The sequence below is a fragment of the Crocodylus porosus genome, unplaced genomic scaffold (assembly GCF_001723895.1).
Source record: "Crocodylus porosus isolate Cpor-Errol unplaced genomic scaffold, CroPor_comp1, whole genome shotgun sequence".
NCBI lineage: Eukaryota > Metazoa > Chordata > Crocodylia > Crocodylidae > Crocodylus > Crocodylus porosus.
Genome location: NW_017728947.1, coordinates 110,661,258 through 110,686,492, shown reverse-complemented (window position 1 = coordinate 110,686,492; position 25,235 = coordinate 110,661,258). Strand labels below are relative to the sequence as shown.

At 40.8% G+C, this 25,235-nt stretch overlaps 2 protein-coding genes across 2 annotated transcripts in view; one reads left to right on the top strand and one right to left on the bottom strand.

Moving 5' to 3' along the window:
* The window catches only part of SLC38A6 (solute carrier family 38 member 6), a 52,551-nt gene extending 31,593 nt beyond the window's left edge, over window positions 1-20,958 (bottom strand). The window contains exons 1-5 of the mRNA XM_019550929.1: window positions 20,738-20,958; window positions 20,176-20,297; window positions 19,342-19,415; window positions 14,287-14,339; window positions 11,116-11,155 (exon numbers count right to left, since the gene is read on the bottom strand). Of these exons, the coding sequence (XP_019406474.1) occupies window positions 11,116-11,155; window positions 14,287-14,339; window positions 19,342-19,415; window positions 20,176-20,297; window positions 20,738-20,857 (409 nt within the window). The 5' untranslated portion in view covers window positions 20,858-20,958. The remainder of the gene's footprint in view (window positions 1-11,115; window positions 11,156-14,286; window positions 14,340-19,341; window positions 19,416-20,175; window positions 20,298-20,737) is intronic.
* The window catches only part of TRMT5 (tRNA methyltransferase 5), a 13,046-nt gene continuing 8,768 nt past the window's right edge, over window positions 20,958-25,235 (top strand). Inside the window, exons 1-2 of the mRNA XM_019550928.1 lie at window positions 20,958-21,046; window positions 24,366-25,021. Of these exons, the coding sequence (XP_019406473.1) occupies window positions 21,042-21,046; window positions 24,366-25,021 (661 nt within the window). The 5' untranslated portion in view covers window positions 20,958-21,041. The remainder of the gene's footprint in view (window positions 21,047-24,365; window positions 25,022-25,235) is intronic.

The window sequence follows — 25,235 nt, the reverse complement described above, 5'->3', positions numbered from 1 at the left end:
AAAAAAAAATACACAGAAAAAGCACAAATTTTCTATTAAAAATGTCTTAACATTTTTAAATCTTATTTCTGTCAAGAAAACTACAAAACACATGATTTTTTTGGTTAAACTGCTATAATCTTTGACCAGTCAAAAATATGCAATTAATTGACTGGTCAACTGACAATATTTAATCAGTCAATTGACCAGCTTGCCAACCCTACCTGCACCAAATATTATCCTTTATAATAATTTTCATCCTCTAGAAAAGGAAGGTCATTTTTATATTGCTGTGAAACGGACAATAAAGGTCTATGCATAATTCAAAGTTCAAAAGATATTTATTCAACAAATCACCAAGTTCTATAGCTAGCTTAAACCCATACCAAAAAAGTCACCATAGTTACCCACCATCCTTCATTTTGCATACAACATTTTAGCTCTATTTAAAAACTGAAGAAAAAGTTTACTGTATCTAATGGGATTAAAGTTTTATTCCAGGATACTTCATACTTAGATTTTTTTTTAGAGATCAATTTGAAGTTCAAATTAAATATAAGCTTCTAAAAGATGGTTTTAAAATTAGGTTAAAAAGGATTATTCCAATCTTCTAAAGTTTAGCAAACACACAAGCTGAAGCACGGAAACAGTTAAAGTTATACTCTGAGAAGGAATGTGATCTCTATAAAGAAAGCGAATTGCATTAATACAAAGTGACATGTACCTACAGCAAGGTTAAATTAAAAACAGTTGCTAGGTCACTAAATAAGGAAATATTCACTTCTTTGCATTAAAAAGCTCAGATTTTTCCAATCGAGGTCTGTGTTTCCCTGTTGACACATGGCTGTTTTTTAGGTCTGAGGTGACATTTTATTTGGTGCCCTCAAATTTACTCTTATTACAGAAATTAGATGTAGTCTAGGCATATGGACAACTGAATGCAATTTTAAGTGGTCAGTATTACTGATGCTGGCCTATAAATGCTTGCATGGATCATTTCAAAGAAAGACGGATTAAAAAAAACTGAAGTGCATAAATGAAAGCTTCTTTTATATTAAAATTGATAACTTTCCTTCCCAAAACCTTTTTTGCTTTTTTTTTTAATGCAATTCAGTGCATCAATACAGTTCTGAAGTTTCAGGTATCTCCTTAGAATAATTCTTAATTTTTTTTGCCAACTTCAGCTGTAAAAGGCTTCAAATTTGTTTTGAGATCAAATGTCCTGCTAATACGTGATCTGTCACATTTCCCATGCATTCCTAATAGCCTCTAGCTAATCATTTGATCATTTATCCTTTGTTGTGCGCTTACTCTCTTTTCCAAAATAGGAGTCCTATTTCACTGAATTTAACTCCAAAAGGAGGGAACCAATCATGCAACAAGAAATTCGCACATGTTAAACATTTGTATGAATGATTATTTCTTCCTTTCTGTTTGTTTATACAATTTCCATGGGCAAACTTACAGAAATAAAAAGTTTTTAGTAGTCCTTTTCTAGGTTGGCCTCTCCTTTTTTTTTCCTTGCCCCACCCCCAGACACAAAAAAAAAGAATACTAATTCTTTGAGCAAGTCCTGAGCAAACAGTACTGTACGAGATGCCATGCTGTATTCACAGTTAAAAAGATTAAACTTTAGCTTTTTTTCAAGACAAGTATGCTTCTGCCTAAAGAATAGCTACCTCTGGAATATTACACAACATGGATAAAATTAAAACCATGATCACTTCATGGCTTGGAAAAATCCATTTAGATTTTTTAAAAAAGATACAATTTTATTCAAACCAAAATTGGAAAGTGCTCCCCTGAGAAGAGATATAGCAGTAGAATAATTTGCATCAACTCTTTCTTTTTCCAGCTAAGTAAGAAAACAAATACAAAAGTTTAAAATTTTTTTTCTTCTCCCCAGTGCCTGTATGTTGAACAGAATCAAACAGCTATATCTGGTCTTAAGCAAGGCATACCGTGATCTCTGCAACGTCAGATGCAGCCACAAATGCACCAAGTTATATTGCTAAAAATGAAATACTCCCTGCCCTTGGTGGTCTGCATGTATAAGGAGGGAAAGAGAGGACAGTCATGAACATGAAGTCAAGCATTAAAAAAAAAAAATGCAAATGCCAGAAATATTTGTGAACGCAACTATAATGCAGCCCTCTTGTTTGCCTGTAATGCCAGCAGTCTTGGCCAGAATTCGAGTGAATGGTGGCATTGAGTTCCAGTATTGTGGCACTTAGTTCAGTGGATTAAATATGTGCAAACAACATCTGTTCTCTCCCCACTTCATTTACAGTTTATTCCATGTACTGAATGAGGCAGGGATGCTAAGGAACAAATTTAAAATGCATTGTGTTGCTGGAACTACAGTTGAAAGGCAATCTTAATTTCATGCTTTTCCTGATTTTTTTGAGTGCTTGTCTTTGCAACCTTAACGATCTTTAAAACATTTTTTGTCTGTATTAAGAACTGGCTCAGTGTGGACTATTGAGAGCTGAACTTTGTAATAAGCTCACTCCTGGAAACGCTGTAATATAATGTTTTACCAGGAATAAAATTATTATTTACCACCTTGTCCAATAGATTCACCATGTTCATGAGAACAGCAGTTGACCGTGCTCATCAAAATACAGATCATTTTATACATGATGAAACCCTGATGTTGGCTACCTGGTTCAAAAAGGAATGATTTTCATTTTCAATCAGGCTACTTCACCTTAGGGGTTCATTATTACATAATAACCCATAATACCACCATGAGCTGGGATTCACTACAGATGTATCTTGAAGAAATGCATTACTTGGTGTTATCTACTGCACATTAATACTCTGTCATTGCCTACGTGGATCCAGATGTGAAAAAAACATCATCTGAAAGAGTGAAAAGGGGAAAAGCCTACCGCTGCTATATTTCTGGCACTACATTATGCCAACTAAATGGCTTTGTTTTTTGGTTCCCATAACTCTTAACTGGAGTTTTCCTCAACAGCCTAGCCACAGTCATGGATTCGTTGCCAAAGTCCAAAGCAGTGACACAAGAGATGGTGTATTCATCCTCAGAAGGAATCTTTAGCAATTAACACAGTTAACTCCTTCCTTATAGCAAACCTGGTGAAACTTTCTTGAAAAGCCTCCCATGGCTGAGAAGAACTTTCTTTATGCGAGGCTTGTCTTGATCTGCCAGATCAGTTGAGCATATTACATTTTCCTTAAAGATACCCTGTATTAATAAATTCCTCCTGAAGAAAAGGATCCTAAAGTGTTTCCTAAACTTTATACTACGAGAGGGGGAGAAGAAAATGGATTTTGTGAAAAATCCATAAGCAGACTTTGATGCCGTATCGAAACGGAGAAAGTGGAGGACTGAGTGACAGATGGCGAGAGGGAATAAAGAAATTTCATCTTGCGGAACTGGGGAGCGCCAGGCCAATTCCTCATAAACAGGCCAGAGGAAGGAAGAAGAAATAAGAGCTTTATTTCCTTGCATAAAACAACCCAACCACGAAAGTTATTTCAAATCATCAGGAAAAGTTAAAAACTAACAGGAAAAAACCCAATACTAGTGAGAAGTTGCACTAGGTCAGAACACACATTACCACTCGCTAGACAGGCAGAAACAGAGCTGGATTAATCAGCTGTAATGGGACCTTTCCTAGCAGCTTCATATGACAAATTCATTTGAACTTATATCTCCCACTACTAGTATCGAGGTCATTTTACCTGTCGTCTGTCCTGTCCTAGAGATGTGAAAGTGTTCTCTTAAATAAGGTAAAATCTAGAGGCGGACATCAAGAATGAAAAAAAAAAAGAAGACAAATCCACAGTGCTCAATTTTTAGCAGGTTAGTTTTGTTTGATGGGGATTTGCAGGGTGGGAGGGGCAGAGGAGGATGAGGGATGGAAACATTACAGGAATATTAAATGGAGGTACTGCAATTCAAAACAATACTGTAAAAAACCCCAAACAAACTAGGAACAGAAAAAGCACAAGAAATGAAGCATGAACATGACCAAAAGCCATCAGTCTACGTCAGCACTCAGGCTCTATAGTATAATACAGAGGTATTTTTTTGTTTCAATTCTCAGGATATATATAACCGGCAGATCTTAGTGCTGGGGAAAGATACTCAGGCAAGCTCTAAACAAGCCAGCTCAGCTACCAGCAGCAGTAAAGCTATGTAGCACGGGGCCCTCTACCCTAACTATTGCCCTGGGTATTTTGTTTTTAAACACACATCCAAAACCAGCATCTAAACCAAGTGTTAGAAGTTCCTCCAATCTCTAGATAATTACAAAAGCAATATATTCTAACAAAGGTTTACTAATAATCATTTTCATGTAGTTCTATTGAAAAAGTGCAGTATTAAAAAGAGATCTTCTCTGAACTGGAAATTTAAACTGATATATGGCAGACTAGATACACAAGCCGCTATAGGTATATTAAAACTCCCTGGGCAAATCAGGCATTCACTGTAGTGTAAGAAAGGCTTTTTACTTTTTAGCTTCTATTTAAGGCTGCTTTGTATTCTGCAACACAAATGACTACATAGAGGAAGTATATGGGTATAACTTTATTGATTTAACTATGCCAGTATAAAATTAAATAAGTTCCCAATAAAAGCAAGCCCTAAATATATTTAGACTGCACACAGATGTAAGTAGTACTTTTCTTCAACACTTTAACACTCCTTAGATTGCTAAAAAGTCACCCAACAACTATTCACTGCATTATGAAAACACAGCTTAATTGGTTTTAACAGCCATCAATTGTTAAATTAGTATGGGAGTTGACAAACCTGCCCTTAATTAAAGCAGTTCTGCACTGGAAATCCTCAGTTTAAAACAATAAGGATAAGGATAATTAGGCTTTCAGGGCAAACACAAACTGCATTGCAAGGACATGAGCATTCAAGTTTGTTTAAGAACAGAATTAGATTTTCTGTGCTCAGGGGAGGTGCAGTAACTTCTTAAAGGATTAACCATTCAGTCCTCAACAGAGATGCACTATGTTTGCCCTTCCACTCTGTGGGGCCATTCATTTTAAATGTGTTTGAAGAGCACCTACTTTGCCCAGAGAGAGACTCAGAGGAACTCTTGATTTTTCTCACTGGTTTTTCCACATTTGGATTCCTCTAGGATTACAACTTTAATCAAGATAACCATTTAACTGTGAAATGTTTTAAGATACTTTAAGAAGAATAAAGGACCTGCAAAGCAGGAAAAAAAGAAAAAAGACTATCCTGCAATCTGGGTATTTCACTCCATGCTCTAAAATATACTTCTTCAACTCCAGCACAAGTTAACTACCTTGGTAGCTTTCTAGATATTTTTATACATAGGTCAATGCCAGCTCTACTTCCTACAAGCTCATCAGTGGAGATAAAGTGGTTAACCATTTAAAGCATACAACACTGTTATAAATACTTTCTTCCCCAATTTGAGAGAATTTGGGAAAGCCTAATGTCTTGGTTATGGTAAATGTAAAAACAAGTGCTGCTTAAAAGCGTTCTCTCTTCCTAAGCCTATCCACAGTCAAAGCTAGTTAATTTGGGGGGACGGACACAGAAGTCTATTAGCGCTGTACTCCGACTGACCAGTAGATGGTGTTGCACGAACATGGCTTGGGAATATTCTATCTATAGTAGAGATGCTTCATCTCTGCTGATAAGTGGGGGCAAAGATCAAAAATAACCTGTAAACAAGTGTCTCTAACAGAAAATTTCCTGCAGCGTCTTGATACATGTAAGCACACAGTCTAGAAAATGCAGACTGCTGAAGTTGCAAATAATAATCATCATCATAATAGATTGCAAGAAAACAGAATGTTAATATTTGCAAGTGGTTCAGTTATTTGCTTACATTTTTGGAAATGTGCTATGCATGGTATATAGCAGAGACTTTTCAGGTGCTGTTCATTTTGTTGATCAGATTCACAGACTAAAATGTCACACTCGAGAATTCACAGCTAGTCCTAGTATTTCTGTTTAAAAATACATATGCAGTATGCAAGCAGCACAGAGCAGCCCGAGATGAAGCTAGCACTGCTCCAGCTCTGGGTTTCCTTTCCCCTGTACTTGTTGGTGTACAGCAGTTTGTGCTCGCTTTCAGTAGGAACCAGACTGGGAATTATGTTTGATGTTTTCAAAGTCAGAAAATTGTTCTGCCCCTCTTGAGAACCAGCTGGCCGCAGGACAAGCCTTTAACAAATTTGTGGAAGCAACAATTAGAGAAATGATCAATTAACTGAGCTGCTTTTACAATGGAGCTTGCTAATCCTTGTAAAATGAAGATTCTGTATGTATGTACACATTTGTAGGCAGAAGGAGAGAGATGGAGAGAAGGGAGAGATCTAGATACAACAAGCAAGCAGATAAACCACTTCTAGTAACCTAACAAGTCGTACTTGGAGTATCTTGGTCTTTTGCTCTTGCAAGAAAATCCTTTTAGAGACCACTAATGCTTTACTGCTGTGTTTTATTCCAGCTGCTAATAAATTCTAGATTCTTACATTCATACTCCCAACATTTCCGATTTATGTCTCTCTATTTCAAAGTTTCCTTGCCCTGTGTGACCAGTTCCAGCTCCCTAAGCAATGACCTTCAGCTAATGCCAGTCTGTAGCCAGGAGAAATACACCATAAAACTCTCTCCACATAATTCCTGCTTTAGACCTCAAATACTGAAGATTTGTTGGTGCTGGCAACAGCCTGTAAACTGCTCTTACGCAATATTTTATTGCACGTGTCTCCATTTTCCACAAGTCTTGCTAAAATAATTTTTCTCCAACTTCATCATTATATATGCTGTCATATCCGCACTGACACTCTCTTCTCAAAATCAACACGAGGGACATTTTACTAGGAAATCTCCCTAAAGATTTTCTTGGAGAATTCCTTCATCCCACATGGAAGACATCTATGGAAATCACCCACAAACCTGTCAGATCTTTCAGGACCTAAGGGATTTACAGGATGTAGAGTGATGGCTTTGACACACAATAAGCCATCCACTGCTATCCAGAAAGAATATGAGGGATGCCCTCCAGCTCCGGCTGTTCTTGGAGAGGAATACATGAGAAAATGAATATAGCCTTGACCTCTAAAAAAAAGTCTCAGAATCTTCCACAATTGTCTCCCCAACCCCTCACCCCCCACAGCAATCCTGTATTTATGCAGGCCTACAACTGTATGGACAGGGCTCTCAGGAGTTGGGATGCAAAAATAAGAAACAGCGACATAAAAGGATCTTCCAAGACTCCCTTCCGTACTACAAACCCAAGCTGCATACCTGGAGAGCACTCCAGGCACAGGCTGAAGGGCCCTGGATGAATGCAGCGAAATGATGATCTGGAAAGAAGTAAACTGGCAACTTCATTGCTAGGGGTTCATTTTGCAAACTTACGCAATGCAGCATTTATGTGAGTAACAGCTCTTTAGCATATGCAAAGAGGTGTAGAAGTCTTTAAGTCATAAAAGACTGACAAGTAGAATTAACAAAAGTATCAGATTCATACGAACATGTTGCACTAAAGTTACTACAGCAGATCAGCTATATCAGTGGTTGGCAACCTACAGCCTGTGGACTGGATGCAGCCCCCAAAGCCATTTGATCTAGCCCATGGACACACGGCTTCGGAAGCCTTCAGAGGTGGGAGCCTTTGTCACTTCCCTGCACCGTTGCAAGGATAAGCAGTGGTGGTGATCCCCTGGCTATCTCGGACACAAATTAAGTCAGTCTAGCCTGCGGCCTTAAAAGATTGCTAACTGTTGATCTCATTTATAGTAATACATGAATTTTGCTGTAGGGAAGGCTAAGTTAATTTTGCCGTTGTTTTCGACATTCTGTATTTGGGATGCTTATATCACTTTATAAAGTAAAAATATGCTACAAACTATTAGGCTGTAGAGATTTTTTAATTTTATTTTAAAGAACATTTAAATATGCCTGTTCCAAAATGACCAGAATACACAAATAGTGTTGACTGGTTTCACTTTTTAAATCTTGTATTCTTAAAAATAACTAGGACATAATAATGTTACTGCCAATTTTTCATAGATCCAGACCTATCTTTGGATACTTTGATGGACTATTCAACAAGCACTGCTTGAATATGTGGCACACACTCTACAGCATTTCAAATAAAAGCAACCCCCCCTTTAAATGTTGATTTTTTTGCCTCTGTGCAACAACAGATGAAACCATTGTATTTAAAAATATTAAACAAGGTTATAAATCCTAAAAGTCAACTTTGAATCCCCAGGAGTCTGATAATTTCTCTAAAAGATGATAAAAAAGAAGGATGCTTTCCAAAGCAGACCCCAAATTTGACACACTATTTTTCTTATGGCTGTCCTTAAAACTGTGTGACACTGTTTAAATGCATCTTCATACATTAGGAAAATTAGTACCCCTGCATTGAAGAGTCACTGAATGCGTGAAGTTAAGATACTAAACATAGATTCACTTTCACCTTTTTTAATAAAACCATGAGAAAAAATTATGAAAATACCCCAAAACATTCAAGCCATCCTTTTAAACAAGTTTATTTGAAATATCCTAAAAAAGCCAAATGTAAATCATATTTATACATTATAGTTATTCTTAGAGACAATGAAATGCCTAGAATGTATTATGACTGTGAGAATAACCCCAGTAAAGTGGCTTATTTTATCTCAAACCATCATTCATTATCTGCTGCCCTCCCATCTTTTTTGTAATGAGATACCATATGATGCAATGTATCCAGCTCTGATGATGGAGGAGGTAATCAGAGAAAACGATTTTATTTTTAGCCTTGCTCTGAAATTAAAGATGTTGACAGAGCTTGGAAGTCTGCCGAAGGGGCATGGCCCGGCCGGTTCCTCCAGATGGATGCAAAGGAACAAAAGGAAAGAATACTTAATTGCACTGGCGAGGCAAGGCAAGGCAAGGCTCAATGCAAATGCTGCATTGCTAAATCCAGTGGCACCCATTCCAGGGCAAACTAAACGAAGACTTGACCTTTCCCATCACGAACTCATGGAAGGGGAGGAAAGAGGATAGAAAACTTCTGGCATCTTGATTGCTTCCTCAAGGGTCAAAGGCTTGATGGCGGATACAGCTCTGATGGGGAAGGGCCTCCTAATACCCCACATCCTGGGAATTTCTTGGGTCACAGGAGAGCTGTCTGCACTAGGGGCTCCTGATACCACACTGCTGCTCCAGCTCCCAGCTTTCCCTTAACAACATGCTTTCCAAGAACCATGCTGCTACTGGCCAGGCCGCTGGAGGCTGAACTGTAGAAGTAACAGGATCTAGGGAGAGTTAACACAGCTGGGAGCAGTGTTTCCACATGGAAACCCAGATGGTCTGCATCTTCTGTCCTGGATAGGCAAATCATTACTCTCCTTGATTTACCCCATTCTGCATGAAGCATCCACAGGATGCAAGGTGCTATGAAGGCCACACTTTCCACCCCACTCAGGGACAAGGCAGAATATCTCTGCGTGGAGGCAGAGGCTTTGATTAACAATGCTGTGTGTGTGTGTTCAGTTTGGTAACTTTCCTCACAGGTGTTTGAAATGGGTTAATCTTTGCAAGGAAGCCGAAGTCTGAAATGAGCAAAATACCTGCATTACTCCTACCCAAAGGATCTTCCCACTGAAATCCAGAAAGCCAAAACACAGAGGATTTGGAAGTTTCCATCAGAGTGCTGGGTATTTCAGACACTTGAAAGAATATTTTCCAATTGTGAAAGCTGCTTCTTGAATTAACTAGGTTAAACAGAAATGAAATTCTTGGCAAACCAGGGTCAGGTTCCTGGCAGAGAAGTAAGTCCACAACAAAAGATGGAATAAGTCGTTTGATAATATCCAACATGCAACAGCATGGGCCTCTAGGGTTACAAAACTGAGTTCTATTAAAACTGACACACAGAGAAGGTTATGAACTGTTATGAGGAAGAAATAAGATTCAAATTTCCTTTGACCACATAGTCTTGTACTAGATCCCAGTGTTGCATGAACCTTCCCTTTGTATTCCCTCTTTGTCTAACAATGTTTATTTAGAGGTCCACTTGAATGTGGAAGGAAATTAAAAAATGTGTTCATTGCTACATAAAGTCCTCCGAAACCTGGATGGATAAATAATCTTTAGACTCTGGAATTAATGCGTTCATTCCCGTCTGAAATGAACAGCATCGTTTTTATAGCCATTTAAATTAATACGTTTCCACTATTTGAAGTTTTTGTACAAGGAAAGCTACTAATTTAATTGTAAAAAACACTTACTTGGTCTAGTCCCAGGTCTATTTTGCAGCGATTAGAAGAGTGCCTGGCCTATTGACAGGCACTGGAACATTGTTTCTCCCAGTCACTATTAAATGACTATCCGCCCCCTTTCTCCTACTCTCTCTGTTTTGCTTTCAACTCATTTCCTGTTTTCATCCAGGAGGAAAAAAATCCAGGATACTGCCAAGTTTAAATGTTAGCATTAAAACAGAAGACCAGTCAATCTCCTCTACCTCTTTCTTGTAAAGCAATCTGTTTTTATTTATTTAGTGTTTAATACTCTGGTTTTTAATTCTTCTCCTAATACTGTGGTGGACACTACTACTTTTCTTATAGGCTAGACATTAACAGCGTTTTAGATGCTTAAATTTATGTTGCTGGTGGCTTCTTATCAAGAGGGATTGCATTATTATTAAGGACTGTACTATGAAGCATGGTTAAAAGAGCAACAGAGCTAGACTGGCTGATGATAAAAGAAATTACAGTGAAAAAAGTTATTCTATGAAGGATAACACACATTTATATATACACACACACACACTGAAGACAAAATGTTGAACACAGAAAACTATCATGAATTTAGCACACACAAAATTCTACGGTCTCACAGTAATGAAATGAATGTAGCAATGAAAGGCAAAGGCTACACCTCAGTGGTGATATGCATCACATGCCTAACAAATAAAGACCACATGATGTGAAAAAGCACACCTACTACAGTCCTTGGGCTAGCAAGATTGGATAAACTGTAACCTTAAATTTCCTCTGTCAGCCCCTTTCATGTATTTTTTCACTTACAATTTGCCCTCTGTGTATACACAGCCCCAAAACACACACACATACACAACACTGCAATCTGAATGTGAAGTTTCTTACCTCCAATATTCTGGATGATTATTGTACTGGCCACAAGAACCTATAAAATAAATTATTTTGTTAGCAAGGTAAGGAAAAACAGAACTTCTGCCTATACCAGTCATAAGATACTGATCATCTTGACCAAAAACAGATGTAGAAGTGATAACTGGTACTGAAAGAAAGCTGTCTTCTGATTCATGACTGTGGTCTAACACACAGAAATGAATGTATAAAAGCAAAGAAGCTCTACTGAAACATACCACAATTGAGATGACAGAGTTGTTACACCAAGAAGTCTGCTCTGCAGATGGCTCGCCTTTAAAACACTGATGATATAATTGAGTTTTATTTGACCAGATTTCACCTCTGAAGGGAAAGAGTTTTCTGTATTACCTGCCCATCTCAAAGCCCACAAACTGTCACAGTGATAGTTCAGAACTTCACACAATCTTTAAAAAGTTAGGAAACGTCCCCTGAATCAGATTTGTAAATTTGCTGACCATAAAAGCATTTGTATTGAACCAGAGTGTAACCAACTTTCACAGGTCAGAAAAGAAAAAAAAAAAAAAAAAGGATTTTCTCAAATCAAGTTTCTCTGACTGGCATCGTGGTTTCCTTTCACTTTAATTCCAACATGTATTACTCACTGTTTTGGGCCGTGATTACATTTGTTGCGGCATAAAAAATAGCATGTAAACACTACGCTGATGGACACTAAGGGAAAAAGCAAGATAGGAAAAAAAAAAAAAAAGGATAAAAGCTAAAATGCTGTAGACACCTCTGTTTGAAAATTCTGACCCGCATCTGCACAGCACTTCAAAGCTGGAATTCCTACTTGTCAGGAACCTTACAAAAATTAACTTCTGGTTGTAATGTGTCCTAAGTAGTGGAAACTAATATTATGTCAGAACTAAACTGAGTAAAAACCCCCCACAAGATGGTATTTATTAGACGTTTTTAAGCAGTATGGAAATCTTGTTACTTGCCAAGGCAAGGGTGATACATGCCCAGCTCCCATAAAAACTTAATCTTTCCAGCAGCAAAATATTCAATAGCAGAAAACATGTGTTTTCATAAGCGAAATTAGAGAAATAATGTTGAGGTACACCCACCTTATGGGCAACTTCACAGCTGTTCATTAAGGACTTGTATGACAGAATGGAGAACATATTTATAGACACCGTGAATGACAGCAAGCTGACACAGGTCACAAGCTTGTTGGAGAACAGGAATGAGATTCAAAATGAGTTGTGGGAAATTGGAGATATAGTCCAAAAATCAACGGAATAAGGTTAACCCAAGTGTAAAGCACTCCACTTAGGAAAGAGAAACCAAATACACAAATACAAAATAGGTAACAGTACTGCAAGAAAGGAGTTTGGGGTTGTAGTGTACCACTAACTGAATACAAATCAACAATATGATGTTGCTGCAAAAGAGTCAAATCTCATTCTAGGAAGCACTGACAGGAGCATTGTGTAAAACCCAGGAAATAATTATTCCATGATACTTGACAATGGGGAGGCGCCAGGTAAAGTACAGCATTCTGTTTTGGGTCCCAGACTGTAAGAAAGATGTAAAGAAATTAGAGAGAACCCAGCACAGAACAACAAGTAAAGAAGGTTTAGTTTAGTTTAGAAGGAAAGTTGGAAGGAATTAAGTTTGTTTAGTCTAGGAAAGAGTAAATAGAGGGGACACAACAGTTTTCCTATGTGGGAAAGGTTGTTATAAAAAAAAAGATGGTGATCGATTGTTCTCATTAACAATGGGGGAGAAAAGGGAGATCGGGACAAGAAGAAACTGGCTTTGCTTGCAGCAAAGATTTTGATTACATCCTACGCTAAAAAAAGATCTTCCTAATTATAAGGATAGTTAGCTAGTGGCCCAGGCGATTTAAAGAGGTTATGATATTTCCTGCCTTGTAGGTTTTTAAGAATAGTTTAGATGAACATCTTTCAGGATAGTCTAGGTAGACTTAATCCTGGTCTCAAAGTAGGACAAGATACTAAATGACCTTTTGCGGTCCTCTCTAGCCCTACATTTCTGGTTCTGATACCTCATGTTTAACACATGTAGAATGGGCAGAACAATGCAAAAATCAATCTCATATTTTGTTAAGATCAAGATTTGCTGCTAGTTGAGGTAATTGATTTTATTTTCATTTTGATCAATCACCACTGATGTCCAAAGACTAGAGTCATCATCTGCTTATTAATGCTAATGGAAGTTATACACAATAATGAGTCAGTTCTGAATTATAGTTACACCCCCAAAAAAGATCAGAGTGTAGCCAATTAAACTACTTCCCTATATGCATGCTTTTCTTGGGGTTTTTTGGTTGACTTCCAGAAAATCGTTTGAGGCAAAATATCATTAACAATTTTTGTAAGTCAGACAACTTTATTTCAACTTGTTACAGCTCTGCTTTCAGTGTCACTCCACTGAAAGTGTATTCATAGTAATAAAAAATGTGTAAATATTTAATAAGCTTCCTCCCTGACCCCCCACCCTCACTGAACACACAAACACCAAAGAAACACATTACCACTACTAGCATTTTTTTTTGCATGTACTGTACACACCATTGGACAAAGCTAGTTATTAAGCAAATGCTACTGACAGACCATCCGTTAATCGTTACGGAAGTAGCACATTTTTACTCCGGTTCCAAAAAGAGCCTTTAGGATGGATTCTCAAGAGAATAACTATTATTTTTCTGAAGTGATCATTACATTAATGGTACACTTCTTACATTCTGTACGATTTAATTATAATATTCAACTTACATCTAGCATTTACACTTAACTACGTTTTCTTACTAAGGATCAAAGCACTGTGATAAATCACTGGTAAGGTCTCTAAATAGGTTAAGGGGTAATACTGTAAAGAATCTGAATGTCAGCATATAACACTAGGAGTGGTGTATTAAGCTGATTTGTTGGTAATGCAAACTAGTGTGGAGTGACAAATACCAGTACCGTATCTAGAAAATAGCACAAAACCAGACAATAACAAAGATTTATTCACATTTAGACAGAATCAGCCACTATCACTAAGGACAGCTGCTCTAAGATGAACTAAGTTTCTGTTCCATTTCTGTTTCCTAAATGGCAATTATGCATCAACAAAGTGTTTCTCAGAGTTATAATAAAAACAAAGAGCTAGATGGACAATATATAAAAATGTTACCTTCCCGGGTGACCCAAATGCAAAGAGGCCAAGATCTTCGTAAGAAGTGACAGCTGTTAAAAAAAGAAAAGAAAAATCCATTTCATATTCACTTTTTTATTAATATCATGTTCTCCTCCCTAGAAAAAGAGAACTATAGTATCTTATAGTTTCCATTTATGAAGCCCTGCCTCCAGAAGAGCTGCACCTTGCAGTATCAAGGATCTGCAAGAACATTTGCAATGAAACGTGGTACACAGTAAGATCTGCACTTATGACCACCTTCATAGGTAATCCCCCAATTTATATTAAAGGATCCTATACAGAGTTTGGGTTTCAACTGAAAACAACCTCTAGTCATTTGCTGGAAACTCAAAAAAGGGTTTATTTGGAACAAAACATTTCCTAGCTTTTGCACTGTTGCTCTGCATTTTGCTACCAGAAATTCAAGGGTGTCAAAAGGTGTAAACTTTTTTCTAGTTAGGTGATATGAATGTGTAGCCTGCTGGGTGTTCAACCAGTTTCAAGAATTTCAGAGGTTTAAAAAAAATGTCGGTCTTAAAACTGCATAAATTTATTGGTCTAATACTTGTCTTCCTTCCTCCCCCCCACTTCCCTATCTTCTGACCCCTTTGTTGTACATGTTACCACTTTGCCTTCTCTTATGTGAACACGTAGGTCCCAGCCCTACAACCTGACCTGGAAGAGAAGATTTCTACATAAGTACCAGAGATAAAACACACGTCATCCATTGCCCTGCCTGTTGATGCTGCAGGACAAAGGGTGATGTTCTCCTAGGACTTGAAGAGCCCCATCCTGTGCAGGATCGGGCGCCTCAAGCCCTGGGAGGACCTGCCCAGCTTTTCTGCACTTACTGAGATGTTCCCAGGATATCCCGGGCATTCTTCAGTAGTTGGGGTTTCCCTTCTTAGGAGGTGCACACCTGAGATCCCAGGGGTAACCTCAGTGGTGTACCGAGGGTCTCCAGCACCTGGTGGCCATCACCTGCATTTGCACCTCCCCCCCTGTCCCCCCGGGATGATCCAAGCAGGGTGCAGGGATCAAAGCAAATCAGCCTTTGCAGGGCCCTGCCTCCTGCCCCACAGCACGTCCGTGGGGGAATTGTCAGCATGGCACGCCAGGCATGTGGGGAGGGATGCCAGGTGGAATGGCCAAAGACAGCCACAACCCACTGGGCAGGCGGGTGGGCCACAAACCAAATGTGGGAGGCGCTCTGGCCTCTCTGACCGGCACCCGCCTCCCCACCAGGCCAGCACCTGGGGGCCATGGCCTCTCCCTGGCCCCCATCAGTACACCACTGGGCAACCTCAATAAGTGGGGGAATCCAGGCAGGCATTTCCAGGGCTTGATGGGTCCGATTCTGCTGAGGAATTCACAAGGTGCACAGGATCGGGCCCTTCAAGCCCCCAGAGCACCTGCCTGGGGCAGGTCTGGGCTGTCCTCACTCTTCCATCATAAAGCAAATAGATGCCCACTGCAGTAAAACAGCACAAGTTATTGCTACCTTTGATTGTAACCACACTGCAGCTTGAAAAAGGGTATGGATGTCCTTTTGCTTTTGCTTTGTGTCCCATAGCATTTTTGTTTGATGGTGGCACAAAAACAATGACAGGTGACACCTGCTTCCATTAAGAATAAACCCACGTGGATCAGACTATAGCCTCAGATTGTGACGTTCAAGACAGAAGCAGAATCTTATCTGCCTGTAAAGCTCCGAGTCCAGCAAGGTCAGTGTAACATACAACAGGACGTAACTAATGCTCATTCTTCTTAGAAGCTCTGTGTTTTATATACACCTCTCTAATACTGCCATCAACAGTACGCTAAAATAAGATGAGCCAGTCTGCTCTCAGTGTAAATGCGCTCCATCAGCTTTGGAGTTATTCACGTTCTGCAGTAGTGTAAGAAACCTGACCGGTTATGTTCTATTCTGTATTGTTACTTGTTCGTATCTTTATATGGCATTTGATCATTTGAAATACAGATTATTCTAAAGGGCCAACTAGTCACTATACTTGTGAAGGGGTTCTTTCTACTGCTGCAGGAACACATACGTAATAAATACTCATGGGAAAGGAATGAACAAATCATCAACAGAAAGAGAAAAGGCTTATGCAGGAGTTCAGAGTTTCAGAATTAACCCTTTATCTGTGCTAGAAATGAAGTCCCATGAACAGCGTGGTGTTCTTAATTTTTAAAAAATATAAAAATTTGTTTTATTTGAAAATGTAAAGAGCAAATTAATAAGCTGAATTGGTTTAATTGGTCAGTCTTTGTCGGGCCCTGTATGTTTTACTTTACACAACGTAAGTAAAAAATACTTGATTTCTGAAACCCTGAATGGAAATCATCCAGTTATCATGAGAGAGGTTAAACCGATCATTATGATACTAGCAAGGTTGATGAATACATATGTTAGATATAACATACATAGTAGCAGCAGCTCAAACATCTCTACTCCTGCTGAATATGTACAGCTTTTAGACAGGTTAGTCCCCAAAACAGATAAGGGTAATAAACTATTCTGAATGGTAACTGGTGATCAACACACAAAATCCTGGTATAAACTACAGTGGCTATGTGGATATGTGGCTATATCAAGCCATTTGGTCACTACTAGCAATTAGACTTTATGTCACAGTGTCCTGGGTATGTATCACTAAAAATGAGACATGATGATTAAAATGTCTGTGCTTAACACAACTCAATCTCTGTCTATAGTGCAACTAATAGAGAAGCTTTACCTGAAGTGGCAGATGTATATAGTTATATAGTTTTCTACATTTGTCCCCCAACCTATCTGACCATGATGTGATGTTGCCTTAATAGATAGTTTACGGACACTACAAACATTATGATTTTCATTCATTAAAAATGTTTTCCCAATTCATGGCTTAATGTTAATTGAAACTAAAGCCTCTTTCCTTCTAATTTTGGACTATGTCTTAGCCTATTATTGTAGTGCTGGCCGTGAAACCTAGCCTGCTGCAATTTTTTTCTTCTTTTTTAGTCAGTTGTTTTGAAAAAGGGGTCTCACATATAAAGAATTCGACAGATTTCACCAAGATAAAAGCCTAGCAGGTCAACTTCATAACCTTTTAGACTTAACAGTTTCCTATTAGATGACCTGGAATGTTCTCCTACATAAAAGTTACTTACTTGTTCTAGAAGAACTGTTGACCAAACTGCAGTAAGTGTAAACTGAGAGTAATCACATGAAAACACTGAAGCTTGTAAATTTAAAATCAAGGAATTTGAATCAAATTTTACTTAGTGCAGCACTGAAGCATATTTCTGGTGCCAGTGAAACCTAACAAGACCTTAGCTGATTAGCAATCGCTAACTGAAGGGTCTGTCATCATGTCATGCTGGTGGTGCTTCTTGCTTAAATCAATCTGTACTAAAAAGGATGCCTAGACTTGTAACATTACTCTTAGACGATGATCTGGAGACCCAGGATATAACGATGGTTTACATCCTCAAAGTTGACAACATTAAATATTTTTCTTCCTTCCTTCTTTTTTAAATAGCCTTTTCCTCTTCCCTTCCCCCCATCCATTTGGCTTGCCTCCAGCATTTCCTTTGCAATGGGCCGTCCATGAAGATAATTACTAACAGCATCCTAAAAATAATACCCACTTAGCATGTACAGGAGTTTTTCCATCCGCTCTCTGAACTTGTTATACAAAGCATTATAAACTAATGAAACTAAGAAGTTTTATTAACCCAGTTTCAGGGATAGGGAATGGACAAAGCTGAGAGACCTGGGGCCAGCTGCAAGTTCACCACTAGCCTGTTGCAAGTTTACTGCCAACCTGCAAACAAAACTTGCATCACCTAAAACCCAGTCCTATTACCTTATGGATACCTCCCATGAGAAATATTAAATATATCAAAAGATTATGAAGAGTCGTGTATATATATATAAAATCACCATTACCACAATAAAGGGGAATTTTCAAAACTTTTTACTCCTAGGCTGCTTACTGGCTAACCCAAATCTTGGAACCCTAACTCACTAGAGAGAAAAAGATGACCACAGTTTAGTCCAAAAGTATCACGCAGTCAATAATATCTTACAGAAACATAACCCTACCTCTATGGAAAATATACAAGACAGGAGCAGCTGCCGCTTGAGCAGAATCAGGAAGCAGTCATCCAAGTGATCAAAGGTAGTTATGGAAGACAAAAGCAATAAGGAAAGAGAAGTTTTCCTACCATCCTTAAGGCACAGAAAAGAGAACAGATGGGAACGATAAGAAGGCAGATGATTAGGGACAGAAACTTCTTGCTACAATATAGATCAGATTAAGGGACTAGCTTAAGGTTGCAATAACAGTTTTACAAAAGAAAGAATTAAAACCATTAGGTAGCAGAAAATTTGAGGTTATTCTTTGAAATCTTTACTAAATAAACCGCTTAGAGCTAGGATAATTTAATACTTTATCACATCACAATCAGATGACATTCAACATCAGACCATTTTTAAGACAAGAACCTAAAGTGCAGATGAAATGCAATGGGGTGGATGATGATCCAATAAGGTCACCAAGGCTGACAGGTATCCATAAGCAAAGTGAACAAACGTAGATTACAAATGCAGGCAGGCAGGCAATCAAAGGTTTACTGCTACCTCTAATATTTCATTTATAAATATATAAAAGATTGTGTGGTTGCTTTCCCTGAACTGATAAACTGGTCCAATCTAACAGATGAAAAACAGTGCTAAAAGAAACAAGACCTTTCATTTCAGGAGTACTGAAAGTTTGCAAGCTATTCTACTTTGCATAATAATCAGAAAATGTAAATTTTTTTTATCTCAAATGGTTTTGAGTTTATGGCAATAGTTCAACTCTGCATTTACATGCACATCTCTATGACAAAGTAAACAACAAAGAAAATGAAAACTTAAAATATTACAGCTTGAGTGATTTATGCATAATATCACATAGGAAGACACGGTTATAAAAATTAATTTGCAGGGTCACGCCTTTGACATGTAGAAGAGACACAAATATACTACAAATTAATGTTCAGCACATGTTCTTCACTTACCTGTCTGAATGCACATATTAAGCAGCAGAAATACAGAGTAAGCAGCAAGGCTGGCAACAATCAGCAGCAAGATACTAAAATACAAAATATTGACATTTTAGGCAATATCTGAAAAACAAATTTTTTTTTAAACGGAGATTCTTTCACAAGAAAGAATCTATCACGAGACAGGATTTCCTCATTTTATGGCTGTCTGCTGACTATAGTTCATATGGTGACCGGCCTACTCAGCATTTGCTGTTTCCTTACTCTTCACATTGTTATCTCCGTTAGAGTACATTGCCTACGGAGGGCAAAGGCAACCTATGTTAATCCTTTCAAATCCTAACTGAGATACACACACAGTAAATCTGGGATATGCATGCCCATATAAACTAGCAAACTTGACGCTTATGGAAGGAATCGGAGGGACAACCTGAAGGCTTCCATCCTCCGTATAATCACTGCAGACAATAAAACCTCTCCCATAGCACTGAAACATGCACGTAGCTCCACGCTTCGTTTCCAGAACGAAGGGAGATCGTGACGGAAGCATCTCAGCACTGGGAATGGAGCTGGACCCAATGCATTGCTAGAGACAGCAATTTAAGCTGGGTTCTGGTCACTGTGCACACAGGCCGGATTTGGATACATAACACAGGAGCCCAGAGCTTCACTGGCTAATGGAAAAGGCCTAAGCCATCCAGGTCTTATGCAATATAACTCATTTCTCCCACACATGAGCCTCCACAGCTCAGTTTGCTCTTAATTACCCAGAGAAACAGGTTATGTGCAGCAATGAGAGCTTTTTTTTCTTTTTTAATTCATTCGGTCTTTCACAGGGCATTGTCTTACCTAAAACCCATGATCCCCGTGTTGGCCATGGCATAGGATAAGCCAAGTATCCCGCTTCCCATGATGGCGTTCATTAAATTAAACACTGCAAAACCAAAGGAGCTCCCGCGATCCGGGGGCGCCTGCGAACAGAACAAATGCACTGAGTTAGCAAAAAAAAAAGACATTCAAAAATTAAAATTCAAAAATACAAATAAAGAACATTTCAGCAGGCAACAGCCCCCTGCAGTCTCCCCTCCCACGGACAGGCTGTGCCCCTGTACATGGAGTGGGGGGGAAGGGTCCAGCGCTGCCTGTGGGAGTGGGTGCGCTGTGTTGGGTGAATACAGCACGAGGCCCCACCCCTTCCCCTTCCCAACAGCAAGGCTAAGCACCTGCCTTTTCCCCCCAGAGCCCTGGGGGCTGCAGCTTGTCTCGGGTAAATACAGTACAACTCCACCCCGCAGCAAGACCCAGCCCTGGGCCTGCGGCTGTATGGGGTAAATACGGTACAAAGCCCCCTCCCCGTTCTGAGGCTGCGGGTTGTATCACGTCAATACGGTAGAACTCTCCCCCCACGCACCCTGGCGGGCAACAGCGGCGCGCTCTCCTCCTCCTCCTCCTCCTCCTCGCCGCCCTCCCGCTGCGGCGCCGACAGGTACCAGCCGCGCTCGCTGTTGACGGCGGCGGCCCCCCGCGGCATGGTACGGTCCGGTCCGGCCCGGCCGGCGGCCGCTCGAGGGGAACGGGCTAGAGGCTGGAGGCGGGGCTGAGGCAAGACCCCGCCCCCCCGGGGGCAGAGCCGAGCCGGGGACAGGCGCTGCCGGATGCCGTCACGGCCGGGCGCGGCTCGATGACGCCGGCGGGGCTCGCAGGCCGGCGGTGGCATGAGGTGAGGGGCGCGCGGGGGTCGGGGGCGTGGGGAGCCCCCCGCTGTGAGGGGACGGGGCGGGGCCTGAGGCGATCCCTGCCGATCGATCGGATCTCAGTCGATCCCTGCTAGTCAATCAGCTCCTTATTAGCTGATCCGATTTGACTCCTTCCCTATTGGCTGATCGACTTGCTCCTAATTAGCTGATCTGATTTGATTCACTTCTTCCTTATTGGCTGATCCGAATCCACTCAGCTCCTTATTAGCTGAGCCGATTTGATTCATGCCTTCCCTATTGGCCCGTCCAGTTTGATTCACTCTTCCTTATTGGCTGATCCGATTCGGCTGGCTCCTTCCTTATTGGCCAGTCCGATTTATGGTCCGCCCCATGCAGAGGCTGGGAGGCCGACATGAACGGCGGTGCAGCCAGGCCCTGGCCCCTTCACACACTGTACTTGCCCTGGCTTGGACCAGCCTCACCACCCCAGAGAGGGTGTGGACAGGGCAGCCGGGCTGGAAGGGACCTTCCAGGTCGTGGCTAGCGCGGCCTCCTGTTCCTGCCGGAGCCTTGCAGCCCAGCCTCTGGCCGACCTGCTCGTGAAAACCTGCGAGGCTGGAGTTCCTACAACTCCCAAGGCAGCCGGTGCTAGTGCTTCCAGTCGGGGAGCTCCTCCGAACCTCCAGCCTCAGTTTCCTCTGCTGCCACCTGAGGCCATTGCTCCTAGTCCTGTCCCTGCTGCCACAGACAAAAGCCTGTCCCCATCCTCTCTGTCATCACCTCTGGGTCCTTGGAGACTGATCAAATCACCCCTCAGTCCTCTGAAGGGTGGGGGTTGCCTTCCTCTGCAGAGGGGGGCACAGTCTCTAACTGGGGTCTCTTGAGTGTATATTAATGGCCTTTTACAGCAGCAGGACATCGGCCACTGCAGTTTCCTTGCTGTAGCAGGTTCGGGTGTGATGACTTGTGTAGTTTTGTTAAGAGGTTAGACGATTGATTGTACACGATGGTTTGGGTAAGGATGATCCTGCCTCAGACAGGGGTTGGCCTGGAGGTCCCTTCCAGCCCCACTTTTCTATGATTTTTTGTTTCAGGCTGAATAACTCATTCTTTGAGCCTTTTCTCCCAGGTCCCTAATCATTGTTGTTGCCCTGTGCCAAACTCTTCCCTAAATGGCCATGTCTTTCTGGAAGTGTAGGGTCCAGAACTACATACGGCAATCCAGGTGAGGCCTCATCAGTCCTGGGCTGGTGTGCAAGTCAGATTGAGATTGGACACGGAGCCAACACATAGGGCTAGTTCGGCAGGGCCCCCCCGTGCAGTGTGCACCCCTGTGTCACATGCAGCGTGTGGCCTGGACCAACCCCCTGTGTTGCGCACAGTGCTGGGTTCATCCTGCACGCTGAGCTGCCTCCACAACCCACATGTAGGGTCAGTCTAAGACCCAAGATCTAGATCATAGGGCTCCAGGGGCTGTATCCATGTCATGGGCCCTATGTCTGATGCCCTTGGGCTTGAACCTTGAAGGGAATAGTCTTTTTGGGTGTTTGCTGTTGTTTTACTGGCAGCCAGTGCAGGTAATAGTGGGAAGGAGTGTCTGATTGAGTTCCTCCTCTACAACTCATGTCTGCTGGCAGAATAATGTCAAGGGACGTTCTCTAGGAGGGAGTTATGTGTAGTGTGCAGGTGAGGAAGGGGACACAAATGGCTCTAAGGTAGGCTATGTCAGAGAGGAAAGGTGGATTTCCTGCAAACCCTGGAAAAAAGAGCATCTTCCCCTAGCTCATGTTGCCATAAATCAGAATGACTCTGACTTAACACGGTGGGCTTCTGCTGTGTGATGAGAGGGGCCATGATAATGAATAACCAGAAAGCATAAGCGGCACTGGGAGGTTCTCAAGAGCATTACCTAAATCAATGTTCCCACTTGGGAGCAGTTGACAGGGGTGGGAAAAACCTAGCGAGATGGAGAAAGCTGCATGAGCTGGGATTTGCTGCAACACTCTAAAAGATAAGTGCTTTCATTACCAATAAGAAAACCCTTAAAGCAGGTGGCCATGCTAGTAGCTGACTGAGTTTAAGGGCTGGAAGTGAAGACTTCACTGTCTGCTGAACCAGGCTTTGGTTTTTTCTTCCACAAAACTCAGCTTGCACTATGAGAGCTCCCAGTTACCAGTGTGTGCTCACTCTGACCACACTGCAGCCTTTGATAACTCTGAAGAGGGACAAAAGCCAAAAGAGGCAAAGTGGTATGAGGGTAGATTGGTCACAGCAAGCAAAAGCTTCAACAACAAATGTTTGCAACAGCTGACATAAAGTTGTTCCATTGACCTTATGTTCAGACAAATCCCCAACACTGTGGGGAGACAATGTGGCCCAGACATCAGATACTGCACTGTGGGCACAATATGAAGAGCTAGATAGAACCAGTACCATGCATGTAACACCAAGAACCTCACATTATGCATGGTGAGTGGTGCGGGGGGAGAGAACATCCTGCAATATCCTATAAAGGAAGCACTTCAGGCAGACCACACTCCTGTACCAGTTTTTATGGTAGCTCGTTCACTGGAGTCAGCTGAACCTCTGAGGAGTGGTTCTGCTTGTGACCACTGGCACGACTGTAGTCTGTTTCTAGTGCTTGATTAGCATTGTCAGCAGCAGTGAATGATATACCAATAATACTGCTGTTTAAATCAGTGGGATTATTTCCCCTTTGACTTAAGGAGCAATATTGGGTCTATTAAAGCAAGCACAAGTCATCCTCCATTTGGCATAAAAATCATGTCCATTACTTAAAATTAAGAATGGTTGTCCTGGAATAAACTGCTTAAAGAAATTGTAGAATCTCCATCATTAACATTTCTTGAGAGCCAACTGGATAGAACAGTTGTCTGAGGTAGTTTATGTAGGGAGGATCCTGCTTCAGATGGAGGATTGGACTAAATGATCTCCTGAGGTCCCTGCCGGCTCTGTTTTCCTGTTCTTTTTCTTCTTCCTCCTCTTCTCCTCATCTGCCATCTGAGACAGTCGGTGACAGGCATTTAGCAGAATTTGCAGATTTGCTAGAATCTGTCAGGGCTGCAACACGAGTACTTCTGTTATGGTAGTTTTCTCTGTGATTCTGTGAAATATATTTTTTGGCTTTACACAGTTTGCCAGGAGATAGAAATTCTTGGGATGTGGTTCATAATAATAGAGCTTTACAAAACTATTGTGAATGATTTGATGCAAAAGGAAGCTTTATGTTGAGAGAACAGCAAATCTGCCTGATTTGCAGCCTTATTTTTTTAAATAGGAATGATTACACAATGTCTATAAAATGAATAATTTCCCTTCTAGGATTTTATGGAGATTACATGGATGCTGTGCTAGACTATTGACAACTACATGTTTTGGAACAGCTGCCTTGAATACATCATTTTCAACAGCTTGGAAGCCATTGGCACAACATTTTGACAGACTCTCTGGACTTTTTATAGACGTTCAAAGAAATAGTTCCTTTAGGATGCATGAAACTGTAGAGAATAAAATTGATCCTGAACTATATTCACCACATCCTGATGTACGTGGAATGACAATACTTGACAGAGCTGCTTTCAAAAAAACAATTACTGTTCCTGTTCTCAAGGTGAAAAAAGAAATCATAAACAGGCTGCTGAAATCTCTGAAACACATGGTGCTGCACCGGGCGGGTCTGAAGCGAGTGATTGATGATCCAGAAGATGAACACCATAAACTTGTTTTGTTGGATCCCCATAAAATGTCATCAGAAGGTTCCCTGGGAGAAGCTGACCGAAAAATATTAGAACAGTTTGATATTATTCCTGAACTAGCCAAGCGTGACGTGGAATTCACTTACGACTTTTTCAAGGCAGAGGAAATCTTCCAAGCGGTGCTCCCAGAAGGCCAAGATGTCACCTCTGGATTTAGCAGAGTTGGCCATATAGCTCACTTGAATCTCAGAGATCATCAGCTGCCCTACAAACATTTGATTGGTATGTAAAAAAAAAATAATAATAATAAAAAAAGCTTTGGGAGGTGTACAAGTAGATAAGCGTCATTTTAACAATTGCTACAGCTTGCCATTATTCACAGGGAGGACTTTAGGCACCTTTCTAGTTTTTCTCTGACTTTCATAGATTTCATAGACATTAGGGCTGGAAGGGACCTCGGGAGATCATCGAGTCCAGCCCCCTGCCCAAAGGGCAG